The sequence below is a fragment of the Tachypleus tridentatus genome, chromosome 7 (assembly GCF_004210375.1).
Source record: "Tachypleus tridentatus isolate NWPU-2018 chromosome 7, ASM421037v1, whole genome shotgun sequence".
Taxonomy (NCBI): Eukaryota; Metazoa; Arthropoda; class Merostomata; order Xiphosura; family Limulidae; genus Tachypleus; species Tachypleus tridentatus.
In genome coordinates this window covers 166979824-166991418 of record NC_134831.1, presented here as the reverse complement: position 1 = coordinate 166991418, position 11595 = coordinate 166979824, and the positions used below count along the sequence as shown (strand labels likewise).

The 11595-nt window shown below is 33.9% G+C and overlaps 1 protein-coding gene across 1 annotated transcript; it reads right to left on the bottom strand.

The window, feature by feature from the left end:
- Window positions 1–5337: 5337 nt before the first annotated feature.
- On the bottom strand, window positions 5338–10612 carry LOC143257154 (uncharacterized). The gene is made up of 2 exons (XM_076515480.1): window positions 10590–10612; window positions 5338–7547 (listed from the first exon to the last, which is right to left on the bottom strand). The coding sequence occupies exon 2, from the start codon at window positions 7531–7533 to the stop codon at window positions 6571–6573; it is 963 nt and encodes a 320-aa protein (XP_076371595.1). The 5' UTR covers window positions 7534–7547; window positions 10590–10612; the 3' UTR covers window positions 5338–6570.
- Window positions 10613–11595: the final 983 nt, after the last annotated feature.

Here is an 11595-nt window from a genome sequence, read left to right as displayed (position 1 = left end):
TGTCAACTGTGCAAGGTTATATATGCTAGATGTCCGTAATTTAGTAGTGGTAGACTAGGAGGCAGCAAGTCTACACTACCTGCTAACTGTTGGGCTGCTCTTCTACCAACGATAGTGTGATGTACGTCATATTACAATGGTCGCAGAGCTTAAAGGGAGAGCATCTTCAGAAATGGGAATTCAAACTCAAGACCTGAAGATTGTGAATTAAACACCCTAACCACCAGGCCATGCTAAGCCTTATTACAAAATAAAAAACAATCTAATAGTACATCAAAATTTTAATGCATGAATACCTGCAATTGAACACAAAAGAATATATGGGTTTCATTAATCCTATGATCTGAGTCAGATAACACATTGTGACATTGAAAGTTCTTCAACTTTGTTGATTTTAAATAGAATAAATTAATCAACTATATATCAGTTCCAGCATCACAGGTAACAGGTCTACTTGTGACACACCTAAAAAAAATATGCCAAACCGTATCAATATCATTCATGGACAAATATGAGAAACATTACTGTCGCACTGGCCTCTTCTGTCATAAGAATAAAGAAAACAGAAAAACTGTACTAAGAGAAAATGTAAACTATATATATTTCCTCACCATGATCTTGCTAAAACACCAAGGAATAAACCTCACTTCCTGTGAAACAAACCCTATCAGAGTTTAAAAATATTCAAGAATGATGGTTAGACTAAAATGAAAACATCTGTTCACCTCATGTGAAAAAACTGACCAATCATCTACCAGGCCATTAATGTTTAACTCTTTTAAGTATCATCATGTGGAACTACTTCCAAACTAATGGAATGGGCAACTGGTCAATACAAGCAGATAACTGCAGGCTGTTAGTTTTGGCTCAGTACAATTGTAGGATACTTGCATTGAGACTCAAACACATGTGTTGCAATCAGAAGTAAACTCACCAGGACTGGTATGTATAACAGACACTAAATGACAAGCATTCTACAAACACATGCACCCTAAATGTGTCCAGTTGATAAACAAAATTGTTATTACTACAATAAAAGTGAGTGTTCCATGGGAACTAATTTAAATTCTATTTTTTATTTCATAAAATTCTAATGCAGGTAGGATGTTATGTACTGGTTTGTTCTGCTTAACACTGTACTTATTATTTCCTAATTCATGAGTTTATATAAAAGGAAGTGTGATGTACATTGGGTAATACAAAATCTATTTTTTACCCTTATGTTATGGACTGATGGTTTCAACCAGTACAGTGTATACAAACACACACACACATTTATTAGGCATACATAAATAAAATACATTTACCAATGTTACAAATACATAAAGTTGGATTATATGAATTTCCTGTTTCTGCTGATAAGAGTTGCATGTCAGAATGACGACCTATCACATTTCCTTAGCAGAGAATTTTTTTTACGTTTGTTCTAAAGAACACACAGCAAATGAGTTAAATCTGGTTACTACTAAAATAATGTAAGGCAAAAGTTAACATTTCACATAAATACTTGAGTGTCTACAGAACAGATAGCTAATACCTCAAATAAATGCAAAAAACATTTCTTGTATATGTGCCAAACCTTGAATGTAACTCCCTCTCATGCACTACACTAGTACATAATACAATCACTATTACAACTCAACCTTTTAACAATAAAGATAGCATCAGGTCATCCCTTAAATAATGTCCAATTTTTGGTTCAGAAAGGACTTCAAACACTTTCAATGTCATTTAATCAATAATGTATGTTCCATTATTATTGATTACTTTATGCAAATGATTCACAAGCTTCTGAATACCACTTCTATAAAATTCTTAGGGTTTGGAAGGAAAAGAATGTTGAGAGGGTAATTTTGACATCTTCCTGTGTTCCAAGCTCTTTTCAATCAAGTTAGTTCTGCAAACTTTGGAACAGAATATAATCACATGGGGCAAGGTCTGGAGAATAAGGAGGATATGGAAGTTTTTCCCAGTCTAGCTCTTCAATCTTTGCAGATGTGACCCTTGCTGTATGGGGCTGTGCATTACTTTGGTGTAACACAACAACTTTATGATTGATTATAGCAGGCCTCCATTCTTTCAATGCAACATTCAAGCACTCTAAGTGTTGACAATAAAAGTCTGATGTATTCATTACATTGAGTGATGGCAACTCAAAAGTGGATCACATCAACAATATCCAACCAAATGCTTAACAAGACTTCCCTAGGGTGGAGGTACATTTTGGGCTGTGCTTTAGCCAGTGTACCTGCACTGAACCATTGTCTGCATATTTATAAAATATCCATTTTTCATCGCCAGTCACCAACCTGTCCAAAGGGTGAGTTACATTCATGAGAGTGCAGAGAAGTGCAAATGTCTACTCTTGTTCTAAGATTGACTTCTGTCAAATCATGGGGAACCCATTTTCCAAGTTTTGACACCTTTCCAAGCTGTTGCAGATGACAATGAACTGTTGAATGGATTGAATTAAACTTCTGTGCAGCAAGTCATCATTAAACTCAACAGTCACATCACTTAAGCTGTAGTCACCTGATCTGAACTTCTGAAACCACCTTCGACATATTCTTTCACTGAGAGACTCTGGACCACAAACACACCTTGAATGTTTTGTGTAGTTTCTGCTGCACTGTTGTCTTTTATAAACTCATAATGCATTATATGGCTAATATACTCCTCAGACACATCCATCTTGATAAGGGTTTATTTGATTAATGATCTGAACAAGTGAAGTTGGATTAGTTTCTTTTATTTGTCTGAACATTTTTATACACATCCTACTACATATTTTAGTCATCAAAGCCTTCTACAAAGACAGAAATGATGATGTACTTTCTGTATTAAATTTTCAGACATTACTTATGGGATGACCTGATACATTATCCATGCACACTAAATCTTATAAGCACTAACATTTTAACAGACTCATTTTCGATGAAGTAAGAGAAGTGGGTGGTTTAGTGGAGGTATCTACCTAACATACACTTTCAGGTAAGGAAAATCTTAAGTCCATAAATGCCACTCATCTCTCCACAGAGCAGATAAGTGTTTATGAAACACTTGCTCATTAGGGAATGTGGGAATTTAGTGGGGCATCACTTGAGGGAAGGCTTTGTCTTTTCTTGCAGGGAATACCCTTTGTCCATTCAAGGTGAAAGAGCAAAATAATTTTTCTTTGTGGTGCTCTAGCATCATTAAGACTGCTCGACTGACCATTACCTCTGACTCAATTGGCTAAGATTGAGTGTGTAATACGACTAGAGCAACATGTTAAGCCATACAGCAGTGGAAGAATACATGAAATACTTACTAGAATAAAAAGTTGCAGGACAAAATCATCCCATAACTGCATCCCAAGGAAATTTCAGAATCTATTCATCTGGCATAACCACCAGCTTTACTTCTGACAGAAGGCTGTGCCAATGTCTACTCAGTCTCATACTTCACATCACCCCCCTAGCAACTTGGGATTGGAGAAGCAAAGGTTCTCCAACTACTCTTTTAGAAGAAAAGAGAAAAATAAATGTATAGGTGATAGTACAGAAGTGGAATTTTCTTTCACTGGTACAAGTTTTAACCCTGACAGACTGTGCAGTGTGAATAGGTACAACAAACACTAACTAGATGTGAGTTCAGGATCACACCTGTTGCTTTCATTGTTTGTTTTATTCTCCAAAGTATTGCCTGGAAGGTAAAATAATTTCTGCCAAAGCACTTTTACAGACAAATTCCATCTCAGCTGTGAGTACTGCAAGGACAAATGGCTTTATCCTCTCAAAGTACATGACTGATAGTCAACAAATTAGAATGTGAAAAAATGCATCCCTTGTCATTCACTAACTACATGAGAACACACACTTCAGATTGAAAAAATCATCATTAATAATGAACTGAGGAATGACGAGAAACTGGTTCAAGGACAACAGAACAATATTAGCTTAACAATCTCCCATCTTTTTGAGAAAGACAAAGAGATAATAGTAAAACCCAGCCTTGGATTCATAACCTGGAGAGAAGGAAGTCTCCTCCAAGAGTTGAAAAGATAGGGATGCAAAGTCTGTAGTTGTGCAAAGCAGTAGAGCATAGATCCCATCAGACCAAATCAGAAACAAGTCACCTCTGTGAACCATGATGCCCAACCTTCCAACAGGGTGGAAGTCAAAAAGCATGAAGACAATGAGTAGAAGAGGGGAGGACAACCTTATAAGGTTCCAAAAATAATAAATCCGTAGGGACCACTAGATTAAGCAAGGTGGAAATGAGAAAAAAATACTGCTGTTTCAAAAAAGAGGCATCTCACAGAAGTCTCCAAAATAAATCTGAAGAAGGCAACTCCAGATCCAGAAAGTAAAGTAAGGCACCCTGATCAAAGTGCAGAATCAAAATGTACAAATTACTTGGGACTGTGGAATGTTTTTAAAAAACAAGACTAAGAGGAAGCACAAGTAAAGGGGGGGGGGGAGTTTACCCCAAGGAAATCTACTTGAGGGTAGATAATAAAAAATCTGAGCAAAAGTGAGATGAAGACAAATAGACTGAGAACAACAGAGAGAGACAAAGAAAGAAAACAAATATCAAAGAATGAAAAAGGGTTTACCTGTTCCTTATAAGGAATAGAAAATCCAGAAACAAAAGCAGGTAAAAATCATCAAAAGACAAGGCAGGCTCAACTGAAGTAACAAAAGTAGAAGGTTGGGAAACTTGGATCTGAGATTAGAATAGAACCAATCACCTGGTGCACAGTAGCAGCAATGTTACAGGCCACTACGGTTCCACTGAAAACAGTAACAGATGACTCCTGTTGTAGAGCATGGTATTTCAGGAGGTGGAAAAAAATGTGTATTCTTGATGTCATAGTTCAGATGATCCACAAAAACACTGAATTGTTTTTGTTATTAAAGTAAATCTGGTGTGACCATGTCACACATTGTCATTTTTGCAATAACAAAAATGGAAATTAACTATGAAACCTAAACACTATATTAATAGCGATGGAGAATGGTTCTGTTGAAGATATCATATCACAATCTGGAACACATCTAAAGTTTTGGAATGTGATGAAGAGATTCAATTAATATAATACAAATAAGATGTTCTAACTGAAATGTTTAAAACTGTTGTCTTCCTCAAAACTAAGAATATAAAGGTGACTATGATTTACAACCAAGTTTAAAATAATAACTGAAAATTTCATAACTCTTCCTGAAAAACACCTGTCTCAAGTCAAGCATTGCTGAGGAATAGCACAAGCCTATGCTGAAATGCTTGTGCTTACTATGTGATGCCCTTCTGTTGGTGGAGAATTACAGTCTAATAACTGCATCACAGATTAGCACATTTAAAGGTGAAAATTTTATTTATCGCTTGGTGCAAGGTAAGAGCTATCTGTTTAGGGTAGAGGTGAATCAAACTATTATTACACATGTGAAAAAAAAAGTCTAATTATTTTGTTTTGTGATATTTATTTTAATACACAATATATTTTCAAAATTTTTCAAAGAATTTAATGTAATAATTTCCAATGACAATAATCAGATTTTAATCAATCTAAGATGCTTTTTTTAACTAGTATATGTAATACTGTGTGACTTGTTATAGACAGAAATATTTTGTATAGATCACATTTAATATTAGAAAATAATGCGAGAAAACTGAAACTCACCCAATGAATGGCTACCATAATGAATGTAGAAACCAAGTTGATTTATAATTACATCTTTCCCACATGAAACATCCAAAACATTATGTTACAGAGCACTGAAAAGAAAGTTTCCTAAACATCCATCTAAGTGCTGTTAAAGTATGTAAATCATGCTGCAATTCCAACAACATATATAAGTACTACCTAATGTTCTGTAATTTCACACTTATTTTTGTTCAAAAGTGTAAACATTACCTGAACATGATGTACTGGCTTATAATTTCCATTTATTTAGATAATAATATTTACAGTTATTTCAAAATGCTTCAGAAAACATACATGCATTAGTTTTAACAATAAATGAAACAAAAACTACAAAAAAAAAAAAACCAACAACCTTGAGCTCCGTTATGAATTTGTTTTTAGCTATCTTTTAAGAACGAATAAAAGCTATCTAATCAGCTATGTACTTCTAACATTATATACACATTTTTTTCAACACATACATCAACAGTATATTTGTTTCATGAATTAATACATAATTCTACACAGTGCTTTCAAACACTAATATGATTTTTCTTTCTTATTTAAATCCTGGATTTAATTAACTTTACTAGACTTGAAGTAACAATGTCTAGTCCCAGGAATTATGGACAAGCTACAAGTAAATTCACTATATAAAGAGGGGTGATAATGTGAAATAAACAAAAAATTATTACATAATAAAATAAATTCATCTTGCTTTGAAATAGTTTATTTTTCCCCAAGTCTTGAAGCACATAGAATGCAATAAAAACTGTTGTACCACACTAACTATACATAGCATTATTTTTCAAGTTATTTTCCACTACAGATATTAACTGGCACAAGAAGGTGGGGATATGATCAGAAGATCAACAAACCTGTGATATCTGTGTACGTTTTGAAATTCATGTGCTAAATTTGAAAGTACTTTTAAATACATCTTCAATAGCACCTTTTCCTTTACTGGACAGCTGTCTTGATCCAATGCCAGTGAACCTTTTTGTTAGTATAGGCATTCCATTAAATAATTCAAACATTTTCCTTTTCTCACAGAAACTATACCAATGACACGAACCTTCAGTTAGACCACCTTTGTTCTTCTGAATACAATCAAATACATATGTCTGCTTATGATTATCGATACCCATCTGAACAGCCCAACCAGTACCCCCATCCACAGTTTGACGGTTCTTATTTATCTTTCCAATGGCAAATACTGCATCAGAATTCTGTACCTGAAACCAGTTGCGACTTAATAAGTTATCAATAAATGTTTTCCCTGTTGGATATTTTCTCTTCAGTGTCATGTTTGCCCTCAGCAGGTGAGGTTTTGCACTAGATAATTCTTGCTGTGACAATTCATACCGGTTTGGATTGGATGAAGCATGACCTCTGAATGAGTATACCACAGTCTTGATTCCATATTTCTTTGCAGTCACTTCCCAGAACAGATCACTGCCTCTAGCCCCTCCCGAGTGATTAACATATTCAGCTCGTAAGTATAAAGATTCTACCTTATCACACATCAATAAACACTTGACAAAGTCTGAATCATCCATGTCCTCCCATTGAACATCCTCATCACTGATGACTTTATCATAAGAAAGTTTTGGTATTTTGCAACTTAACTCGTATCCATCACTACTTGAAGTATTAGTGTCCAGGATACTCTGGTTAGAAAATGAGTTTAAACTATAACACCCACTATTCAATGAATTTAAGTCTTGGGATTGCTGGGAACCATTTCTTTCTATGCAATATTGTAATTCAGTGGTCTCTGACTGTATAAATGTAGAACTACTACGTTTTAGTTCTACTGGGTTATAATCAACCTTAACCTTATTTTGGTTCACCACAGCTACAGACATTTTTTTTCTAGAACCTACAAGAGAAAACAAAAGTGACTTACATTACTGAACTTAACATTATATAACAAAACTTCCAGAATAATCTTAAAACTCTAGCACAGTTAACTTCAGTGTCTTAAAATCAATACTTTCCAGGGATCATTAGAGATGTTATTTTTACCTTGTTATATCAAAGAAACACATACAGTTCAGAAGTTTAGAGTGTTGAATAAAAAACTCACTACTAGAACAACCTATAAAACAAATTAATCATAATTCAATGTTACAGTTAGACATAGGGTGACTCATTTCTAAATATTCATAGATTAAAATAATTTTGTTTTATTGTAAAAATTCAAAGCTCTGATTTATCTGTCTGAAGAAACTCCTTCTGTAAACTTACATTTTTTTGATCCAGTTACAAACTTAGTGCTGTTTTATATGCTTTTAGAAAAAAGCCAAACATTGACTAAAACAATCCTTGAAAAATCAAGTAAAAGAAATAAGAGGGAATCCTCTTCTAGGCAGGATTACGTTAAATTGATCTACAGTAACTTTTTTCTCTTTTAATTAGCTATATTTCTATGTGCCAGCAATATCAAAAGTAGATGGCAAGCATATCTGATTCAATTTTATTACTCAAAATGAAATTCTTTAAGGCAGAGTTAAAATAAATTAAACTATGAGGCCTTGGGCATGGTCAACTACCTTAATTGAAAGAGTTTCACTTCTTTATGTTCAATACTGTAATTAGATCTCAAATTGAGCAAGAGACAATGGAGCTATGGCCTAAAAGTTTATACTTGAAAAAAACAACAACAAAAAACTCAGAGCCATTCTACAGCTAACAAGGATATTAAAAAATGGCTCCATCTCTGTTTCCAATGGCTTAACATAATACATATTTCTTTCCAGTTTGTCTTAGAATATTGATAGCAATACACTTTCCGCAGTCTGTATTCTAAAAACATTTACCCAGCACTTTTTCCAGATCACTGGGCCCTCTTATGAGTTATTTTCTAACTGTTGAGCACAAGTGAGTAATATTGACCCCGTGCCAAAAGTAGTCTACACATTTTACATCCATGTGGCACAGTGGCATGAGAGAATTGCAATCACGTGTGTGTGTATACTAATCTTTGACAATTTCTCTGCTGTATTTTCGAGCCTGAACCAGCAAAACTGATCCATTTGCTCCAGCACAAACTACTGTCAAACATACTTACGAGACACAGCCACATGGAAAACAATTATGACAGTTATGTATCAAGTCCTTTGTTAGTAATTCTATGTTAATAATAATCATTTCTGATAGTTCAGCATAGATTAGACTGTGGTCCATGCTTACATCAACAAATGGAGCAATGTTTTTTCACCCTGTGAGAACATCTTTAATGACATAACACAAGAAAAAATATAAAACCAAATGAATATCCTTTATTGTAGATTAATAAGACACAATTCAGCAATGAATGCATACTTGAAAGGTTAGGCTAGAGTCTATATGATAAGAGTGTTAAACATTCGAGCTTTTTCGCAGCAGAACAAATACCCTTTCGTTTATTTCCATTATGCTAAGGTTACTTGCATTCTATACATCAAATGCAAAAAAAAAAAAAGTCTGGGAATGACCCTGATGCATTACTCATATTAAAGATGTAATAGATAATGCTTAGTAAGTCAGCCACCAAAGAAATAGTTAATACATTTATATACACAATTAGTTTAATTAATTTCACAAAACAATATAATCTATGGGACATATAAGTAAATGTTTCAGTTACTAAAAACTTAGGGAAAGAGGTTAACAATTTAGAGACTGGAGAAACATGGTAACAATATTTTAAAAAATGGTCATACGATAATTCCAGGTGAATACTTGTAGTCTGTCATGCCTATAATACAAATTCTGCAACATACACAAGAAGCATCAGTAGGAACTGTCCTAACAATAATCAAGTAAACAGGCCTAAAATACACAGTAACACACTGATCACTGTCCTTAATGTATACAGAGTGATTCACTGATTAGCATGAGTAGTTTACAATGAGAAAAGTTTCATGTGTGGGATGATTTTGAAGCAGTCTATAATTTTTACAAAGTGAAGTAAAAACCGTGTAACTTACTGCTTTCCTATAATAGCAACAGGAATGTATCTTTTACAACAACTGAAAAATAAGGATAGTCAGCACTAGAAGACTTGTTAATACACTTCAACGTCTACCATACTTAATATCAAGGAGTGTGACCTCAAGTTCTTGAGTTTTTATCACACAACAAAACATTCAGGCTTGGCAGCAACAGAAGCTATTGGTCACCATTGTGCAGAAAAGATTTGGTATACAGTTGGTGTTTCAGCTGCACATCCATTACAACTTGTGATCATGAATGGCTGTGGTACATCATAGAATTGTAGATGATTTCATAAAGGTCAGAAGAAAGATTGTTGCAGATTTCAACCTCTATATATTTACATCACATCTCATAGAGTCCTTTATCTCTCATAATCCAGCCAAACTAATAGGTTCTGATAGTAAATGCAATGCTTAGTGGTTTGTACTTAGTGAAAGGAAATCTGTAGAAATGCAACTGTTTTTTTTTATATACGTCTGTTTTCAAGCCACAATGGAATTAAAAAAAAAATCTGTAGTTAATATATTTATAATAGTTATAAGGATTTATGGTGCTGCAGGTAGAACACATACTTCACACACAAACTTGTAAAGAAGCCATTGCTTACGTTGATGTTACCATGGTATTTTATATGTTCACACCCATAGTTAATATAGTGATCCAAAATTATGTTTCCTGTTTTAAAATATAATAATTTTTTAACTGAAGAAATACAGCCATGTAGTTTTCAGCATTTTGTGGCCCAACTCAAACAGTTATTGACACGTCAATAGACATCTATGTTTGCACCATTAGTAGTTCTCAGTAGATATAACCAATATTTGATTCCAGTCCATGTTCTCTGCAACATTTCTACAGTTACAGTGACAATGGTACCCATTATCCTGATCTTTAGCTCTCTTATGTTTGCTACAGAGTGCAATACATCATATCCTTAACATACCTTCATATTTCTTTCCTTTACTGGTGTCTGCAATTATGCTGTGCCACAGTCACTGTATGTTTGCCATCTTATGGAGTAACACAACTCACTGGAGTGAAAAAAAAGACTAAAACTGTGGGAGTTTGGCTACAAGATGTTAAAAATTGCATGGTTGTATTTTCTTAATTATTTAATTCTTTTTTATATTTTAAATTAGGAAAGACAACTTTAGGCCACCTTGTAAAACTACCTAAACCTTTCAATAATTTTTCATCATGTTATATATTCTTCCTAGAGCTTGGAGATAAAATGGGTTGAGCTTCTACTGTAGACAAAAGTAATGCAATAATATTGTAGCATTAATTTAAATATTTGTTACTGTCATTACTCTGTCTGTGACTAAATGTTTGTAAGTTAAGGAGATACATACATACATATATTTATATATGTAGTTTTGTTTTAGAGGTATATATTTTTAAATGTTTATGTTACCTGTGCTTGATTTCTGCAGTTCAGAATCTTTGGAACTTACACAGCTCCACAGAGATCTTTTCAGTGTTTTCTCAGAAATGTATCAAGCAGTGTGAAACAAAAATCAACAAAAACTACTTGTCCAACAAGCAAAGTATAAACAGTAAAATTTGTTGTTCTCAGTGTTGGACAATATGAATTCCACAGCTCTATGTTAAACTATTTCATGTGAAGTCTAACTCAGGGGTTCCCAACTATTTGGCACTTGCGACTTGAAAATGTAATTGATGAAATAAAATTAATGTTATCCCAAGCTACTTCTAACAATGCTACGCGACTCCCCTGCCAAGGCTTCAGAACCCCTTGGGGGATCACAACCCACCGGTTGGGAACCCCTGGTCTAACTAGTCATTTGTACAGAAATAATTATCTTTCTTGAACTTTTGGAAACCTAAAGAAAAAAAAAGTATTTAAAAATACATTAGAAACACAGAAAAGACATTGATATAAACAGAACTATTTAGTTGTAATACAAGTTATCACATGATTTGAGATT